Below are 20,646 nucleotides of genomic sequence, written 5' to 3' on the forward strand. Positions count from 1 at the left end.
TTGTGTGTAAACAGTATAGATTTTTTCCAGTGGTATAATGAGAGAGTGGTTCCTAGCTCCTCTCCCCATGTGTGAATGAGTTTTCTTGTCTGAATGGGCATCTCATCTTCCCTATCCTCGGACTCTCCAGCATTCAGCATGTTATAAATAAGAGATATAGCATGTCCTGGGGCCGAGGCGGCCACACACAGCTTCTCAAAGTCTGTCTTAGGTGCACAGAGCTGCGATCCAGGTGCCAAGGACTTGATGAAGTTGCGTAATTGAAAGAAGAGAAACCAACATCCCGGTGTGTTTGGTAAAAGGTGAGTTAAGTCATTAAGGGTGAGTAGACCCTTACTGTTGTATAGGTCTTCAACTTTAATCGGGGAATAGACTGAGGTTCTGGGACCTGCGAGTGTTTTAAGAGAAGTAGGCAACTCCGGGTGCCCTGTCAAGACTGTGAGTAGTCCGGGAACTGTAACTAGTTTAAATTTGGGTGCAAACCTGTTCCAGATGTTTGCTAGGGAGAATATTAGTGGGGATGGCTGAGATTGGGGTATCTGATTCAGTGTTTCTGTTGGGAGCCAGAAGATACCTGGCATTAGGTTAGAGGCCATTTCACGCTTTATCTTTACCCATATTTTCGTGGTAGCATTGTGAGTAAGATCAAGAATACAATTAGCTATTGCTGCTCTATAATATGTAAGGAAATTGGGAAGTCCTGCTCCACCTGACACCTTTGAACGCGTCAGCAGATCATAACAGTCTGGCCCTCGAGGCCTTCCAGACAAATTGTGTGGTTAGTCTCTTGAGGCGAGTGAAAAAAGTTAAGGGGATCTGACATGGGATCATCTGAAACAAGTAGAGGAGTCTTGGCAAGAAATCAAATTTTAAGGCGTTAATCTTGCCAAACCACAAAAATTGAAGAGATGACCACCCCAAGAGACTCGTCTCCATGGCTTTAGCCATGGGTAGGTAATTAAGTTTAAATATATGGGAGGGATCTGCTGGTAAGATGAATTGCAAGGTCCATCTAAAGGAAAAGGCTTCTTTGAGATGGGTAACTTGATGTTCAGTATTTCTGATTTCTGGAAGTTCACCTTGAATTGCTGAGACACCCAAAGACCCTGAATTCATCCAGAACTGAAGGCATTCCTATTCTTGGTGAAGATAGGTAAAGAAGAAGGTCATCTGCAAATAATAATAATTTGTGTTCAGTTTTACCTACTTTGAAGTCTCTTGATGGATTGGTTTGCTCTCAGGGCATTTGCTAGAGATTCCATGAATAGGATGTACAAGAATGGTGAGAGAGGGCATCCCTGGTGTGTCCCGTTAAGTATAGGGAAGGGTTTTGAAAGTGAGCCGTTGAGACACACCCTTGCTGACGGGGAGGCAAAAAAGCGCCATGATCCTATGAATCATCTTCTCTCCCAGGCATATGTGTACAAGAGTTTCTTCCAGAAACTGCCAATTAACTCTATCGAAGGCCTTTTCTGCATCAACTGAGAGCAGGCAAAAAGGCTCTGTCTTGCTCTAGTTAATAAGCTGGATTTTATAGTGTTGTCATGGGCTTCTCTACCTGGGACAAAGCCTACTTGTTCCTTGTGAATACAGCCGAGGATGTAAGGGTGTAGTCGCAGGGCCAGGAATTTTGCATAAATCTTCAGGTCAACATTATGCAGGGAAATGGGTCGATAGTTGGAGCACAGGGAAGGGTCTTTGCCCGATTTGGGAATGACCGTGATGTGGGCTTGTAGGGTCTAATAGGGGAATGGACAATTTTTGGAGATTGAGTTGAATGCCATTAAGAAGGTCAGGGCCAATTCTTCTCCAAAAAACGTATAGAAACGGGACGTCATGCCATCTGGTCCAGGACTCTTCCCATTCTTAAGCTCCTTAATAATGGATAAGAGTTCCGGAGCAGTGAAGTCAGCTTCCATACTAGTGGAGGTGACGTTTGGGAGACATGTGAGGACATGCTGAGATAAATTGTTTTGAATGTCATCCACCGTTGGTTTAGGGATGGTGATTTCTCTTTTACTTAGGTCATATAGGGCTGTGTAATAAGACTGAAACTCGTGTGGGATCTCCGAGGGGGTATGCACTAAGCCGTTTGAAGTAGTGTTTATAGACGGCACATGTGTAAGTGGAATTCGGGGATGAAGGGCTCTTGCCAACCACTTGCCACTTTTGTCACCATATTCATAGAAGCCATGTTTGATTTTGTCCCTGATGCATAGATATTTTTTTATCTAATATTTTAAGAATTTGTTGGCGTAAAGAAGAGATGTCAGCTTTGAGTTGATCTGAGGGGGATGTTTTGTTTGAGAGTTATTTTTGGTCCAGGTCTTTCAGAAGCGTAGAGAGTCTGTGTGCGCACTCTTTTTTAAGTCGGGCTCCGTGTGACTGGAATATGCCTCTAAGCACACATTTGAGGGCTTCCCACTTTACCGGTGGGTGAGCGTTAACAAAGTCAGTGATGGCAGTTCTTATGTCGGTAGAACATGTTAAGTCGTTTATGAGATTGTCGTTCATTCTCCAAGTGAATGGGCGGGTGCCTATAGGGTTAGCGGAATGTAGGCCATATACCAGGGAATGGTCTGACCATATTAGAGCGTCCATGGGATATAAAGAGGTGATCAAGTCTCTCATAACTATTATGGGCCAGGGAATGAAAACTGTAGTCCTTAACACCCGGATGCAGGACCCGCCACAGATCTACTAGTCTAAGTGCCGCTAGATCTGTTTTGAACATGCGTACAGATGATGGAGAGACCGAGGACTTAACAACCAAGGAATCCATCACCTTGTTGAAATCCCCTCCGAGGATGATATATGAGCCCTCAGGGAATCTGGCTAGGCATCTCAGGATTTTGGCACCGAAGGTCTTCTGTCCATGATTAGGACATTGGCAACTGTGAAAATGGAATGATCAACTGAGAGCTTAAGGAAAACAAATCGGCCTCTGGTATCTACCTCTGAAGACTAGACCGTAGGATGAAAGGTCTTATGGAAAGCAATGGAGACTCCTCGTCTTTTGTAGTAGGATTGGTCCTGTGGTACCAGGTTGTATACAATCTGTTCTCACATTTGGGCACACAGGAGGCTTTAAAATGTGTCTCTTGTAACATGGTCAACATGACTCTTTTCTTGTGAAAGAGAAAATTTGGCTACACTTCTCAGGTTTGTTAGGCCTCTGGTGTTATAGGTACAAAATGAGAGGGGCCCCATCATGGTGGATAATGGTTTGGCTCAAATGTTAGGGTGTTCTAGGCCCATACATGAGGGGAAATTAATAAAGGTGGGATTGGAATATGGTAGAAGAGACAAAGATTAAGTTTGAGGGGCATACACGTAAATGAGGGGGAAGACTAGAACAAGGGTATCCAGGAAACAGGGATGTGGAGGGCAGAGAAGAAAAGAGGAGAACCGGATAAACGGTTTAAACCCCTTAGTCACAGACAGCACTAAGTGCTGCGGTTCCTAGTTGGGGGTAGGAAAAGACAAGGGATAGGTGGCAGCCCTACTGGTCTCCAGCTTAATAAAATAGACAACATTACATTATACAGGAACCGTATAACCCGCTATGTCACATGTGAGAAACAGATATGGGGAACGGATACCTGTTGTGACCTTTCTTAAAACTGTGGAAGAAAGGAGAAAACATTCAACATGAGAAATAACAATGGTACTAATTGAAGTATTCAGTCCTTTGGTGGATGCGTACGCCTGGAAGATCTTTGTTGTTTGGGCCTCTATGTTTGCCATCTGTCGCGCTGTGGCATGGTGTGGACTTCACATGGCCTGGGCCATTCCCGGAGCTCCACCATCGGTAGATCAAAGGTTTCTAGCAGTCTCTGTAGGTCAGCTATGGATTTGAATGTTGCTGACTTTCCATCTTTTTTGGTGATTATTTCATACGTTTATGATTGGTGTCTAAGTTAGGTAGACCCACTCATAAAATTTCTCAGTGGTCTCAAAATGTATATGGTCTGTACTGAGTGTGCCTTATTGTATTTAGATTAAGATTTAACTTTTAATTTATATCTATAAAAAAAAGTGAGACTGTGGAATAAAGTGAATTCCTGCGCTTCTTATGGAGGGTAGCATAGGTTCTAAATAGTTAGAGTATAGGCCTACTAGAATGCCTGTAGGGGATATATGGTATATGTTGGGGATGGGCCTAACTGGACCAGTAACTTTCCCTATATAATAACCCTACTTGGCCTAATCTTATCAGTGGAGGAGACTCACTGGCTGTAGTCGGGGCACTCGTCCTTAAAAGGGCGACCCCCAGCCTCAGGAACCTCGGGCCTAGACTGTATGTCCCTATGCTCTTACCTCCCTGATAGACATGCTCTGTGTCCTCCTCCGACGCATTACACCAGGTAAGAACCTGGCTCTTCAGGGAGAATAGAGGATTGTTCGGGCGCCTGGAGCAGTGGCTGTGCGCCTATTAGGATCAAGCGGCAGTGGCAAACTATTAGTGCATTTGTGTCTCTTTATGTGCGTCTCGCTCCACCTATGTTTCAATTGACGAATACTTCTCCGTCTGGATCTGACATGTAACCAGGGGAGGTGGGAATAGATTGAATGCGCAGCCCACACCCTGACCAATTGGTCAATTGAAACATAGGTGGAGCGAGACGCACATAAAGAGACACAAATGCACTAATAGTTTGCCACTGCCGCTTGATCCTAATAGGCGCACAGCCACTGCTCCAGGCGCCCGAACGATCCTCTATTCTCCCTGAAGAGCCAGGTTCTTACCTGGTGGAACGCGTCGGAGGAGGACACAGAGCATGTCTATCAGGGAGGTAAGAGCATAGGGACATACAGTCTAGGCCCGAGGTTCCTGAGGCTGGGGGTCGTCCTTTTAAGGACGAGTGCCCCGACTACAGCCAGTGAGGCTCCTCCACTGATAAGACTAGGCCAAGTAGGGTTATTATATAGGGAAAGTTACTGGTCCAGTTAGGCCCATCCCCAACATATACCATATATCCCCTACAGGCATTCTAGTAGGCCTATACTCTAACTATTTAGAACCTATGCTACCCTCCATAAGAAGCACAGGAATTCACTTTATTCCACAGTCTCACTTTTTTTATAGATATAAATTAAAAGTTAAATCTTAATCTAAATACAATAAGGCACACTCAGTACAGACCATATACATTTGTTGGTGATTAGTTGGAAGGAGTACCCCCATCTGTAGATGATGTTGTTGTCCCGGAGGACGTTCAGGAGGGGTTTTAGTGCTTTATGGAGTAACAAGGTACGTCTCGCAAGATCTGGCAAGATGATAAGTTCCTGATGTTCAGGCAGGCTTGCGTCTAGATTTCTTGCTGCTTTGATAATAGACTACTTGTCTATGCAGAAATGGATTCTACATATAATGTCGCAAGGGCGAGATGGGTCTCCAGATTTTGGGCCCAGGGCTCTGTGGATGCGGTCGATCACTATGGTCTCGATTAAGCAACCTGTTAAAGAGATCATGTGCCCATGTTTCCAGTTTTTTGGGGAGTATCGTTTTAGGTAGCCCCCTGATACGTAAATTATTCCTCCTATTTGTTTTCAATGCCCTGAATTTGTTCTGTGTGATCCTGTATAATCTGGTGTTGCGAATCCAGGGTTAGGATGACTTGGTCTTGTAACACTTCCATCTCTTCTACTCTTTGCCCCACTTGTATAAGATCTTGGTGCAGGGCTGCCATGTCTTGCTTGTGTGAATTTTTCAGCCTCACACACAGGGCATCAAGCTCAGATTTTGTAGGGAGTGCTTTGAGGTGCACTTCCCAATCCCAATCTTCATCCTGGGCTTCTGGGACTAATACCTTAGCTGTTGTGGTGTCCCGGGCTGCGGAGCCTATCTGCTGAGGTGGGAAGCTTGGGGACATTGCCGCGCTCCTGGCTGAGGCAAGAGATGATATTGCCGCCAATGAGGGACTGGCTGCCGCCTCTGCATAGAATCCAGGGGAGCTGGGGGCCCTGGTGTCGCTTTGTGGCTTCAACCTACTTCTCGTGTGGTCAACTAGATGTGATGGTGCAGGAGGCGCCTCTCCGCATGTTGCTTCTGCCATCTTAGCAAGCGCGCTACCTGCAGCGGGCCCGTCTGTCTGGCTTGAAGCCGTGAAGAAGCGGGATGCGGTAAGTATGCTGAAGACGGTCGGGAGCTCGAATCTCACACTGCTCGCATCACCATTGATAAGCTCCGCCCCCTACAATAACCGTTTTAAAACTTCCAACCACTAACTTTCTATCCCAGGGTTGTACAACCCATGGTCTGCATTGCCATTCTGCGTGGCACCCAGGCATCTCTGGCACCCTATATTTGGAAACTACAATCTGTTCACCACTCCAGAGAGAAAGAGATGGCTGTTCAGGAACGTGGCTCTCTCCACTGTAGTTTATGAGCGATGTGAAACACTTGGCTGTTTTTGTAACTCTTTGTAAACTACCGTTGACATAGGCTTGCATATCTGTGGCTACCTTTACATCTTTTCTATGGAGTTCTAAATGAGGGAGAGCAGTCTAAGTTCCAGAAACCTAACCCTATCTCATCAAATATTCATGTCATACACTGTTGGATAGTCTCAGGTATACTGTTTTACAGTAGACCAATAATGTGGCCCATTGACCAAAAAAATTAAAAAATGTGCAACCATGGTCTATATTATCTGGTTGGCTGTGTGCAGAATCTCTAGCTTGGTACTGCTCACCCCTGCCTCCTGCTTTTAAGAGCTAACATGGAGAAATATACCTTTATCACAAGCAGGAGGCAGTAGAAACAAGCTGACGTTGCATTGCATAGGAATACACTGAGCCTTTGCAGGGTGAGTTAGGCGCCAACAGTTGTATAGTATGTCACTGATCTGTCACTGGCCTCCCAGAACAAGTGCAATGTGATGTTCCTCTGCATAATGGGCATAGAAAGCAGAGATCGTATACAGTGTTATATACTAATGTTCTTCTTTTATCCAGTTAAAAACCTGTCACTGGCTCAATTTTCCTTTCTGACTTAAATCACATTCATTTTAGGTGGTCTATAGGTTCACTGCCTCCATATATGCTAGATAAATTTTATTAAGGGATTGCAAATAACATAATTCCCTTATGTGCGTATTTGAGTTATTTACAGTGTTTATGAAAATGTCTATACAGTATGTAAATCAATGAATTATGCACCTCTAAATATGCACTTCCCATGCCTTTATTTAAATAGAATAAGTCCTCCCTACAAAGTGCACCAGAAAGGGTCTTATAGCCTTAAAGAGGCCAACAGCCTCCATGCACTTGGGAAATGACTAGTATATACCAGAAATATATTTTGGACCACAATAACCTTGACATATTTTAGATTTGTCAGATACATAGTGGAGACATATATCTATTTTCTAACACCTTGCTCTAGATAAGGAAGCATAGAGATTTAAGGATATCCAGTACTTTTATACTGCACCGATCACCTAAAAACAGAGTAGAAAACCTTGTGTACAGAACGTACAATGCCCCTTTTGTTCTAGCAGTTAGAAATAGCTGTATGAAATAGAATTGAATCTTGCAATTATTTTAGCAGTAAACACCAGGAGCTGCAAACAGATAACCCTTTTACACATGGGGAAAGCTCAATTGATACAGTACCTTGTTTTTCTCTTTTTTTTTTTTTTCTCAGCTTTTTTTGTGCAAAGCACCAAGATACATTTTTTTATGATAGAGACCGACAGAAGAAAAACAATGATAAATAACGATGCATGGCTTTGTAAAGATGTGCATGTATAAAAAAAAATTCAGACAACAAATACATAGCAGGAATGTATTCTTCCCCACATGGTTGTACCCTCAATTTATACTCAGTGCCAGAAGCTTAATTTTACCAATGTAAATTAGAGAGCTACATGTCCCATAAAGAATGGACTTGAAAATATACACAATCTGTATGTTTAAGGCTGGATTCAGGTGAACTTTTCGAGTTTCCTCCTCAAAACAGGGATGTACCTGGACGTCTGTAAGGCATCCAAGTAAATTCATTTTTTACGGGCCTATCAATTTATGTGTGATCCAAGAGGTGGAGCTGTTGCACAGAAGGCATCATTGAGTCCTCATATTCATGATCTCCCGATTCTTCCTGTTTCCCTGACACTTATTACTATGAGATAAAATGTGTCCATCAGTGGAAGGTGGTGGGGAAAAGGTTTCCACCTAAATGTATCTGAGTAGATGTGTTCCCTTTAAAATGCCAGATTATTTGTAAATTTACTACAGTTACAATCTATTCCCTAGCCACACTTTTGAAATTGCTAGCGTACTGGGTGATAACTTTATAAACCTTTTATCTATGACCAGGATAAATAAATAAAAATGTATCCTGGACACTTTCAAAAACTCAACTTTATGGTCCCTCTGGACACCAAAATATGAGGCCATTAACTTATATAGTTATTGATACAGAATAAAGTTGTCTTTGGCATATTTAGGTCTTGCCGTTCATAAGTATGCATGAGTGTTCTTAAAATTTTCATAGGTGTTTTTTAGTTAGCATTGAACCAGGTTTGTCTATGCCTTAATAACACCAGATGAGATGGCTTTAATGACTATGTGAAGACAGAATGTGTAACAGCTGGAGTAACATGGCAATAAAACATAGATTTGCACATCAATCCAGAAATAACAAACAGCAGATAAAGTTGTATAATTAATGTTTGATTTTTTTTTTCTCCTTTGTTCCTTAGATGCAGCATCTGGATCTGGAGAAGGTGGTAAGTTGAGTTTCTAAATTCCAAATTGTATGTACCGTATTTTAATAGATTAAGAGATTATCCAAATTATTTGTTTATTCTTTGTATGTTTCTATCTAAACAAAAGTAACATATTTTCAATTGATTAACTTTTATTATAGTGGCCTCTTTGTCATATTTCACTGAGTGTCACGTGACCTGTGACATAAGCTTCTTTGCCCACTCTGATGATGTTCCATGCACCAGCCTAGGACTCTAGGGCTGCACAAGGGAGCAGTCCTGCCCTGTACATGGAACGTCACTGAAGTCTGATCTGTGGGTTGTGCTTGCTGGAGGGACAAGCTACGCCCCCTGTGCACGGATCATCACTACTGATGTCTACAAGCTTAGCTGTCTCATCATGCTGGATCCATCCTTAGCTGAGAGCTGTTAGGCATGCCCAGGCCATTCAGAAGGCATCCTCATGGAGACTTGCTTACCAGCTACCAGTGTATATGGGTCATATGAACATCAGCACTGAGGTCCAAAGAGTGGATGGCACTGATCGGCAAAAAGCCACACCCCTGCACGTTACCGGAGACAGATTGGTTTAGAATTCGTTTTTTCAGCTCAATAAGCAGAAGAGAATTTCCAGTCACAGTGAAAGCTAACAGTGTGGAGGGTGGTTTACTGGCTGTAACAGGTTAAATACTCTGCCTGTATATGCAGTAAACGGCCAGGAGAGTAACCAAAAGAATGCCTGTGTGAGGTCAGTGACTACTGGGAAGAGCTGCAGCATAAGAAGATGGATCTGTCAACAACAAGAACCAAGACAGGGCAGGAGGAGGGGAAAGGCGGTCTTAGCTGACACCCACTAATATTCATGAGAAGAATGTTGTTACACTCCCCCACAGCTCTGCAACTGTATGTAAAGTATGGGGCCACAGCAGTACTAGATATATGTGTAAGTAGGATTTTTATTTTGCTAGACCTCACTTTTCCTGACCATAAGGTTGGCAGAGTGCCATTTTTTTCTATTACTTGGACAACCCCTTTGTTGTAGAAATATTAATAGTTGTAATCCACTGGCATCAAAGTTTGTGTAAGGAAAGGTAAATCCCTATTCCCTCAACCGCAGTCAGAGTCAGACCCAGGTGTTACCATCTTGCTTGAATTCTTCTGAGCAACTCCTCCTTCCCCCTGCCCAGTCTGTTTCTTTTATTTACTCACAAAAGGTGTAAAAGGGGCTGGTCCATAACAAGGATGCAGGAAGTGATGACATACAGGAAGTGAGACTTGTCAAAGGACAGGGAAGGGCCTTAACGTGGCTGGACAGACAATGCACACACCCCAGCCCTGTAAGGAAGAATGAGTCATGTCCATTGTCTGACCAGCCAGGCGGCCGCCCATCCCCCGCCATTGTCAGCATGGATCCCATTCAATACTGCTCAAAGCGACCAGTATCTAGTGAAGATCATTCTACTGGTTCTTATAGGTTTGAGACCATCTGTGAGACATTGCTACGGCTATTGTCAGTATACGGTACAAGTATACTGACAAGGCACATATGCCTGTCTTAAAAGCAGATATGTATCCAGAAAGTCATAGAGAAGCCGCAGCAGAGGTATAATATGTATCTCTCGTTATGCAGACTTCACTTCTCTAATGTGTATAGACATGCTGCAAAAGGCAGCAACATGTAGGTAAATCCCCTGCAAACAAATGTGGATAGGGAAATGAATTAAAATAAAAATTAAATAAATAAAAATTAACAAAAATCAATTGGAGAGAGGTCCCATAGCAGAGAATCTGGCTTCACGTCACCCACCACTGGAACAGTCCATTCTCAGATATTTAGGCCCCGGCACCCAGGCAGAGGAGAGAGGTCCCGTAACAGACAATCTGGCTTCATGTCAGCAGAGAATCAGTCTTCATATCATAGCAGAGAATCAGGCTTCACGTCAGCCACCAATGCAACAGTCCATTGTCAGATATTTAGGCCCAGCACCCAGGCAGAGGAGAGAGGTCCCGTAACAGACAATCAGGCTTCACGTCAGCCACCAGTGCAACAGTCCATTGGCATATATTTAGGCCCAGCACCCAGGCAGAGGAGAGAGGTCCCGTAACAGAGAATCTGGCTTCATGTCAGCAGAGAATTAGTCTGCATGTCATAGCAGAGAATCAGGCTTCACGTCACCCAACATTGGAACAGTCCATTGGCATATATTTAGGCCCCGGCACCCAGACAGAGGAGAAGTTCATTCAAATTTGGGTAGCCTCGCAATATAATGGTAAAATGAAAATAAAAATAGGATTGAATGAGGAAGTGCCCTGGAGTACAATAATATATGGTTAAGGGGAGGTAGTTAATGTCTAATCTGGACAAGGGACGGACAGGTCCTGTGGGATCCATGCCTGGTTCATTTTTATGAACGTCAGCTTGTCCACATTGGCTGTAGACAGGCGGCTGCGTTTGTCTGTAATGACACCCCCTGCCGTGCTGAATACACGTTCAGACAAAACGCTGGCCGCCGGGCAGGCCAGCACCTCCAAGGCATAAAAGGCTAGCTCTGGCCACGTGGACAATTTAGAGACCCAGTAGTTGAATGGGGCCGAACCATCAGTCAGTACGTCGAGGGGTGTGCACACGTACTGTTCCACCATGTTAGTGAAATGTTGCCTCCTGCTAACACGTTGCGTATCAGGTGGTGGTGCAGTTAGCTGTGGCGTGTTGACAAAACTTTTCCACATCTCTGCCATGCTAACCCTGCCCTCAGAGGAGCTGGCCGTGACACAGCTGCCTTGGCGACCTCTTGCTCCTCCTCTGCCTTGGCCTTGGGCTTCCACTTGTTCCCCTGTGACATTTGGGAATTCTCTCAGTAGCGCGTCTACCAACGTGCGCTTGTACTCGCGCATCTTCCTATCACGCTCCAGTGCAGGAAGTAAGGTGGGCACATTGTCTTTGTAGCGTGGATCCAGCAGGGTGGCAACCCAGTAGTCCGCACACGTTAAAATGTGGGCAACTCTGCTGTCGTTGCGCAGGCACTGCAGCATGTAGTCGCTCATGTGTGCCAGGCTGCCCAGGGGTAAGGACAAGCTGTCCTCTGTGGGAGGCGTATCGTCATCGTCCTGCCTTTCCCCCCAGCCACGCACCAGTGATGGACCTGAGCTGCGTTGGGTGCCACCCCGCTGTGACCATGCTTCATCCTCATCCTCCTCCACCTCATCCTCGTCCCCCTCGTCCTCCAGTAGTGGGCCCTGGCTGGCCACATTTGTACCTGGCCTCTGCTGTTGCCAAAAACCTCCCTCTGAGTCACTTCGAAGAGACTGGCCTGAAAGTGCTAAAAATGACCCCTCTTCCTCCTCCTCCTCCTCCTCCTGGGCCACCTCCTCTTCCATCATCGCCCTAAGTGTTTTCTCAAGGAGACATAGAAGTGGTATTGTAACGCTGATAACGGCATCATCGCCACTGGCCATGTTGGTGGAGTACTCGAAACAGCGCAACAGGGCACACAGGTCTCGCATGGAGGCCCAGTCATTGGTGGTGAAGTGGTGCTGTTCTGTAGTGCGACTGACCCGTGCGTGCTGCAGCTGAAACTCCACTATGGCCTGCTGCTGCTCGCACAGTCTGTCCAGCATGTGCAAGGTGGAGTTCCACCTGGTGGGCACGTCGCATATGAGGCGGTGAGCGGGAAGGCCGAAGTTACGCTGTAGCGCAGACAGGCGAGCAGCAGCAGGATGTGAACGCCGGAAGCGCGAACAGACGGCCCGCACTTTATGCAGCAGCTCTGACATGTCGGGGTAGTTGTGAATGAACTTCTGCACCACCAAATTCAGCACATGCGACAAGCAAGGGATGTGCGTCAAACTGGCTAGTCCCAGAGCTGCAACGAGATTTCGCCCATTATCACACACCACCAGGCCGGGCTTGAGGCTCACCGGCAGCAACCACTCGTCGGTCTGTTGTTCTATACCCTGCCACAACTCCTGTGCGGTGTGGGGCCTGTCCCCCAAACATATGAGTTTCAGAATGGCCTGCTGACGTTTACCCCGGGCTGTGCTGAAGTTGGTGGTGAAGGTGTGTGGCTGACTAGATGAGCAGGTGGAAGAAGAGGAGGAGGAAGTCGAGTAGGAGGAGGTGGCAACAGGAGGCAAAGAATGTTGCCCTGCAATCCTTGGCGGCGGAAGGACGTGCGCCAAACAGCTCTCCGCCTGGGGCCCAGCTGCCACTACATTTACCCAGTGTGCAGTTAGGGAGATATAGCGTCCCTGGCCGTGCTTACTGGTCCACGTATCTGTGGTTAGGTGGACCTTGCCACAGATGGCGTTGCGCAGTGCACACTTGATTTTATCGGATACTTGGTTGTGCAGGGAAGGAACGGCTCTCTTGGAGAAGTAGTGGCGGCTGGGAACAACATACTGTGGGACAGCAAGCGACATGAGCTGTTTGAAGCTGTCTGTGTCCACCAGCCTAAATGACAGCATTTCATAGGCCAGTAGTTTAGAAATGCTGGCATTCAGGGCCAGGGATCGAGGGTGGCTAGGTGGGAATTTACGCTTTCTCTCAAATGTTTGTGAGATGGAGAGCTGAACGCTGCCGTGTGACATGGTTGAGATGCTTGGTGACGGAGGTGGTGGTGGTGTTGGTGGTACATCCCCTGTTTGCTGGGCGGCAGGTGCCAACATTCTTCCAGAGGCAGAGGAAGAGGCCGAAGCGGCAGCAGCAGAAGAGGCCGAGGCGGCAGCAGCAGAAGAGGTAGCAGGGGGAGCCTGAGTGACTTCCTTGGTTTTAAGGTGTTTACTCCACTGCAGTTCATGCTTTGCATGCAGGTGCCTGGTCATGCAGGTTGTGCTCAGGTTCAGAACGTTAATGCCTCGCTTCAGGCTCTGATGGCACAGCGTGCAAACCACTTGGGTCTTGTCGTCAGCACATTGTTTGAAGAAGTGCCATGCCAGGGAACTCCTTGAAGCTGCCTTTGGGGTGCTCGGTCCCAGATGGCAGCGGTCAGTAGCAGACGGAGTCTCTTGGCGGCGGGTGTTCTGCTTTTGCCCACTGCTCCCTCTTTTGCTACGCTGTTGGCTCGGTCTCACCACTGCCTCTTCCTCCGAACTGTGAAAGTCAGTGGCACGACCTTCATTCCATGTGGGGTCTAGGACCTCATCGTCCCCTGCATCGTCTTCCACCCAGTCTTGATCCCTGACCTCCTGTTCAGTCTGCACACTGCAGAAAGACGCAGCAGTTGGCACCTGTGTTTCGTCATCATCAGAGACATGCTGAGGTGGTATTCCCATGTCCTCATCATCAGGAAACATAAGTGGTTGTGCGTCAGTGCATTCTATGTCTTTCACCGCTGGGGAAGGGCTAGGTGGATGCCCTTGGGAAACCCTGCCAGCGGAGTTTTCAAACAGCATAAGAGACTGCTGCATAACTTGAGGCTGAGACAGTTTCCCTGGTATGCATGGGGGTGATGTGACAGACTGATGGGGTTGGTTTTCAGGCGCCATCTGTGCGCTTTCTGCAGAAGACTGGGTGGGAGATAATGTGAACGTGCTGGATCCACTGTCGGCCACCCAATTGACTAATGCCTGTACCTGCTCAGGCCTTACCATCCTTAGAACGGCATTGGGCCCCACCATATATCGCTGTAAATTCTGGCGGCTACTGGGACCTGAGGTAGTTGGTACACTAGGACGTGTGGATGTGGCAGAACGGCCACGTCCTCTCCCAGCACCAGAGGGTCCACTAACACCACCACGACCATGTCCACGTCCGCGTCCCTTACTAGATGTTTTCCTCATTGTTATCGTTCACCACAACAACAAAAATATTATTTGGCCCAATGTATTGTATTCAAATTCAGCTGAATATAAATTTGAGGCCTAGTATTTAGGCGCTGGGTGACCGGTATAGATTTACTGACAGAATTAGACTTGGAAATGCACAGTAGCGTGTGTGTGAAGTTATTCTGAATGACCCTATGTGCACCTTGAATATTATATACCCTTTTAGGGATAGATTTCAAATAGCTCTGATATAGCAGAAACCACTAAATTATGAAATTGCTAAATTGGGAATTGTTTTTCAACCCAGAACAAAAAATGTGCTTTGACGGACACTAAATAACTTGCCCAGCCAGAACAGTACAGCGGTAACGATAGATTTAGCGGGATATAAATTTGAGGCCTAGTATTTAGGCGCTGGGTGACCGGTATGGATTTACTGACAGAATTAGACTTGGAAATGCACAGTAGCGTGTGTGTGAAGTTATTCTGAATGACCCTATGTGCACCTTGAATATTATATACCCTTTTAGGGATGTATTTAAAGTAGGCCTGATACAGCAGAAACCACTAAATTAGGAAATTGCTAAATTGGGAATTGTATTTCAACTCAGAACAAAAAATGTGCTTTGACGGACACTAAATAAATTGCCCAGCCAGAACAGTACAGCGGTAAAGACAGATTTAGCGGGATATAAATTTGAGGCCTAGTATTTAGGCGCTGGGTGACCGGTATGGATTTACTGACAGAATTAGACTTGGAAATGCACAGTAGCGTGTGTGTGAAGTTATTCTGAATGACCCTATGTGCACCTTGAATATTATATACCCTTTTAGGGATAGATTTCAAATAGCTCTGATACAGCAGAAACCACTAAATTAGGAAATTGCTAAATTGGGAATTGTTTTTCAACCCAGAACAAAAAATGTGCTTTGACGGACACTAAATAACTTGCCCAGCCAGAACAGTACAGCGGTAACGACAGATTTAGCGGGATATAAATTTGAGGCCTAGTATTTAGGCGCTGGGTGACCGGTATGGATTTACTGACAGAATTAGACTGGGATATGGCCAAAAAATAACCACACTATTGCTGGTTAAATGCACTTGGTGTGACAGCTTGACCAACCACACTACTGAGGGTTAAATGCACTTGGTGACAGGCGCAGCTTGCCCCTGATGTAGTATATGGCCAAAAAATTAACAGACTATTGCTGGTTAAATGCACTTGGTGTGACAGCTTGACCAACCACACTACTGAGGGTTAAATGCACTTGGTGACGGGCGCAGCTTGCCCCTGATGTAGTATATGGCCAAAAAATAAACAGACTATTGCTGGTTAAATGCACTTGGTGTGACAGCTTCACCCTGATGTAGGCTTTAGCCAAAAAACAACCACACCATTGAGGGTTAAATGCACTTGGTGACAGGCGCAGCTTGCCCCTGATGTAGTATATGGCCAAAAAATGAACAGACTATTGCTGGTTAAATGCACTTGGTGTGACAGCTTGACCAACCACACTACTGAGGGTTAAATGCACTTGGTGACGGGCGCAGCTTGCCCCTGATGTAGTATATGGCCAAAAAATAAACAGACTATTGCTGGTTAAATGCACTTGGTGTGACAGCTTCACCCTGATGTAGGCTTTAGCCAAAAAACAACCACACCATTGAGGGTTAAATGCACTTGGTCGCAGCTTGTGCTGGCGCACCACAAGACACAAAATGGCCGCCGATCACCCCAGAAAAAAGTGACTGACAAACGGTCTGGGCAGCCTAAAAACAGTGAGCAATTGAATTTCAGCAGCTCAATGATGCACAGCTGCAGATCGATCGATTAATCAAGTCCTTTGGAGGAGTTAATCTGCCTAATCTCGCCCTACTGTCGCAGCCGCAACCTCTCCCTACGCTAATCAGAGCAGAGTGACGGGCGGCGCTATGTGACTCCAGCTTAAATAGAGGCTGGGTCACATGGTGCTCTGGCCAATCACAGCCATGCCAATAGTAGGCATGGCTGTGACGGCCTCTTGGGGCAAGTAGTATGACGCTTGTTGATTGGCTGCTTTGCAGCCTTTCAAAAAGCGCCAAGAAAGCGCCACAAAAGCGACGAACACCGAACCCGAACCCGGACTTTTACGAAAATGTCCGGGTTCGGGTCCGTGTCACGGACACCCCAAAATTCGGTACGAACCCGAACTATACAGTTCGGGTTCGCTCATCCCTAATGACAATCTATAAAAACACACACACACATCCTAAGATAAAATGTCTGCATAATAAAATTTCCACAACACCTTTAAAGATGGAACCCCCTATAATTATGTTCATGAAATAGAATAAATAAATATCAGACAATTAAAACAGTTAAAAACATGATAGTCACAAAAATTGTTGCAGTTTTACTCTACTAAAGGGTAACATTGATCTGGTATTACATAGTTACATCAGCTGAAAAAAGACATAGGCCCATCAATTTCATCTAAGGGATGGGTGGGGGATGTACAGTAAATTAAGGGAAGAGGAGTGAGAGATCAGAATTCTACCCAATTTCATAAGTACTGATGTATTTTTTAAAAGTGGCCACCTCCTCAGGTAGACAGATTCATAGCTCTTATGGTGAAGAAGCTTTGTTGCCTCTGGAGACTGAACTTTTTCTTTGTACAGGACATTTATACAGAATATTTATGTTAATAACGACCCCCAGATGGCCCTACTCAGGACTAAGTAGAGTTAGATCTTTTAAACTTTCCTCATAACTAGGAACCTCCATGTCCCCTTATCAGGTTAGTTGCTCTTCTTTGTACCTTTTCTAACTTCAGGGCATCCTTTTTATGAATTGTTGCCCAGAACTAAATTGCATATTCCAAATGAGGCCACACATAACCCTGGGTTCACACCTGAGCATTTTACAGCGCGTTCAAACGCGCTGTAAAACGCTCAACACCTGAAAACCAATGCTTCCCTATGGCCCTGCTTCACACTTGAGTGTTTTACAGCGCGTTTGAACACGCTGAAAAATGCCCTACACTCAAAAAAGTTCTTGAGCTTCTTTGGGGCGTTTTGTCGCGCGTTCCCGTACATAGACTTTCGGAAATGCGCGACAATAGGCGTTTTCTTGTCTCTGTATGCGCGATTGTAAACGCCGGTACAATCGCGCATACAGAGCGCTCCTTTCAGAACGCTCAGGTGTGAACCCAGCGTAAGTGTTGTAACATGGCAATGTTATGTCCCTGTCCTGAGATTCGTGCCTCTTTTAATAGATAACCAGTCATGGATTCATTATTATTTTCCTCTCCTGCAAGTCCATTCCTCTATTAATAGATGACCAGGGGTGGATTAAGTACACCACTGATCTGTTCTTAAAACATGGGCTCCTGATTAAATCTATTAGTCAGTTCACTACTTGGACCTATTCACACAGTGAAATGCAAACATCACAAAACCATGGAAAAATGCAATGTTTTTGTTCAGAATTGCTGGCTTTTGCTGTGATCCCACAGTAATAAGGAATATAAACTGCGATCTGAGCGCACCTTCCCCGTTCAGACCAGTAAACAATCCGCTCAGGTGCTGTACAGATTTATTTTATAAAGATATTCTGTACCATTGAGGGTGACAGGGAAAGAACCTACCAAGAAAAAAAACAGCTGCAGGAAGGGATGAGCATATCTGCCATGTCTGACACCAAGAATGAAAATAGGCAGGAATCGCAAGCTGGCAACTGCAGTGATGACAAGCTTGATAGGCAGCTGCCAGCAATAGAGGACAATGTCACTGTCAAAACTTGAAGAAGAGGGACAACCGGAGTCAGGCCCCCATCACCCCATTACCTTCATTAAAAAGCAATGTTAATAAAACTGTCAAGGAAAATAGTCTCCCACACCAATCTACTTTCCAGTGGGCCTTCTACACACGTGAGCAGGCACTTGACTAGTTGCTATGGTTAACTCCTACACCATTTCTTTAAATTGAATGAAATAAACCTTAACCCAAAGGGGGTGGACATTGACCCAGGTGACCCCTCTCTAACTATCGTAGCTACCAGCTTTATAGGGAGTTTCTGGTAAAGGCAGTTTAAGTAGTAAAATACCTTTGGTGAATAATCGATTGACAGATAGTTAAGGGTAAGAGCTCTTTTACAGGTAGCAGGTGATAGAAAGTGTTGTCGGGGGTTATTCATCAGACACCTTACCTATTATGCTTTGATCTGCTCTTGAATCACTTCCATCCATCTTCATACAGCATTAAAATGTATGGGCTCTGGTGCGTCAAATGTTTCTGCACCACTGCCACAATCTAGATGGTGTACAGGTAAACATTGAAGAGGATACCGCACACATACAGCACCTCAGTCCCTTCAAAGAACTGATCGGCAGGGGTGCCAGAAATCAGACCGCCACCGATCTGATATTGATTACTTATCCTGAGGCTAGCTTATCAATTTAATAGCCCTGCACAACCCCATTAATGTGCAGTTTGGGTGACATTACAGTATTTCACCAGCCTTAGAAGCAGCTTATTGACATTCTCTACAAGGGACCCTCCCAGTGTTACTCCCTCTAGTGCATATGATGCAAGTATATTATTTGTACCCAGATGCATATCTTTACATTTATCCATACTGAATTTCCTTTGCTAAGTGGATGCCCAATCACTCAGAGTGTCCAAGATAGTTTGCAATAGATAGATACAGTGCTATTAATCCCATCTTCTATATAATTAATGAATAAGTTAAATAATAGAGGACCCAACACTGAACCTTGGGGTACAACACTTATAACCCGGGACCATTCTGAATAGGAATCATTGACCACAACTCTCTGGACAGGATCCATCAGCCAGTTTTCTGTCAAATTACAAACTATACTTTCTAAACTTTCTTAACTTATAGATTTTAATTTACCTATTAAGCATCTACTATCCCATCCTGAGGATAAACCAGTGTTTAATTTCATTAATTAATTTAATTAAACCAGTATGTGACCCATTGTAAGTTACTGTGAAGCACTAATGAAATAAATGAATAAAAACTTCTCCAAAGTTACAGCGTTCACACTGACGTCGAAAGGTTTTTGCGCTTGTTTAGTCAAGCAGATTATTAATCAACAAAATGAGTTTCTCCACAATTAGTGATATTGAATAAACACTCTCTAAGTCAAATGTACAAACATAGTCCCGACAGCACAGCTTGAACTCCTTGAAATAGTCATGATTGGCGTTTTCCCCATCAGCTTAATCTGTGCTGGTAAGTACGAAAAACTTGACATTTAGCTCCTCTAATAATACCATGAAATAAAGGAGTCGGGGACGTTAAAAAAGCAGATGCCTTTAAGTTTGAAAAATGCTCCCTGTGGTGTCCCATGACAAGCAGATTTAGCACAGTGTCAGAGTTAATATACACCATGAGTGTTTGATCCTCATGTTTTAAAGTCCACAATAAATCACACACCATAAATCAATTGGCTTGCTATCCTCCCTTGGGCAGCTCATCTTATAAGGGCAACTGTCTACCTCACCAGTAGCCACTTTTCCAATTATAATTCATAAAGGTTAAAAGAAAAGTGTAAAGGAAGTGGGAGTCTTGTTGTCTCAAGGTATAATTAACATTTGATTTAAAAATTGACAATAACAGATAAAAAGAAAAACATGCAGCACAATCAGTTTGACCAGTTGTACAAGTTGTAAGTGCTGCCTGATCTATTCATTCCATTGGACACAAGGTCATTTTTGGCCTTGAACATTTGATCACAATGTACACCCTCTAAGAAGTTCTTCTCTACCCAATAAACATACTGTATGTCAATAGAAATTTCCCATTGATGTGTCTGTGAATAAAATTTATACTAACATCACATTCTGTTGTCAAGTGGTCAATTATATGTAAATTATTGGCACTACCGTTTTTTGCGCAATGATTTTGTTGCTGTTTTGGAGGAAGGACACTGCTCCTTTCACAGGATCCTACTACATTATAATGATTTATAAAGCTATATGTCTATGTCCAACCTTGCATCTACTGAATTGTACTGACTTAATGCTACCAGTATAATTCAGTAGATGCAAGGTCGGGCAGAGACACAGAACATTATAAATCATAATGCTGTGCTGTCCTGTGAAAGGATCAGTGTCCATAATGGGAAATCATTCTCCCACTCCCATGCTCATCTAAAA

The 20,646-nt window shown here is 44.7% G+C and overlaps 1 protein-coding gene across 1 annotated transcript in view; it reads left to right on the top strand.

The window, feature by feature from the left end:
• Positions 1 to 20,646, top strand: part of TMEFF1 (transmembrane protein with EGF like and two follistatin like domains 1) — a 266,724-nt gene that overhangs the window by 161,342 nt on the left and 84,736 nt on the right. The window contains exon 4 of the mRNA XM_044293330.1: positions 8,709 to 8,735. Coding sequence (XP_044149265.1) covers positions 8,709 to 8,735 — 27 coding nt within the window. The remainder of the gene's footprint in view (positions 1 to 8,708; positions 8,736 to 20,646) is intronic.

The sequence above is a fragment of the Bufo gargarizans genome, chromosome 5 (genome assembly GCF_014858855.1).
Source record: "Bufo gargarizans isolate SCDJY-AF-19 chromosome 5, ASM1485885v1, whole genome shotgun sequence".
Lineage (NCBI taxonomy): Eukaryota > Metazoa > Chordata > Amphibia > Anura > Bufonidae > Bufo > Bufo gargarizans.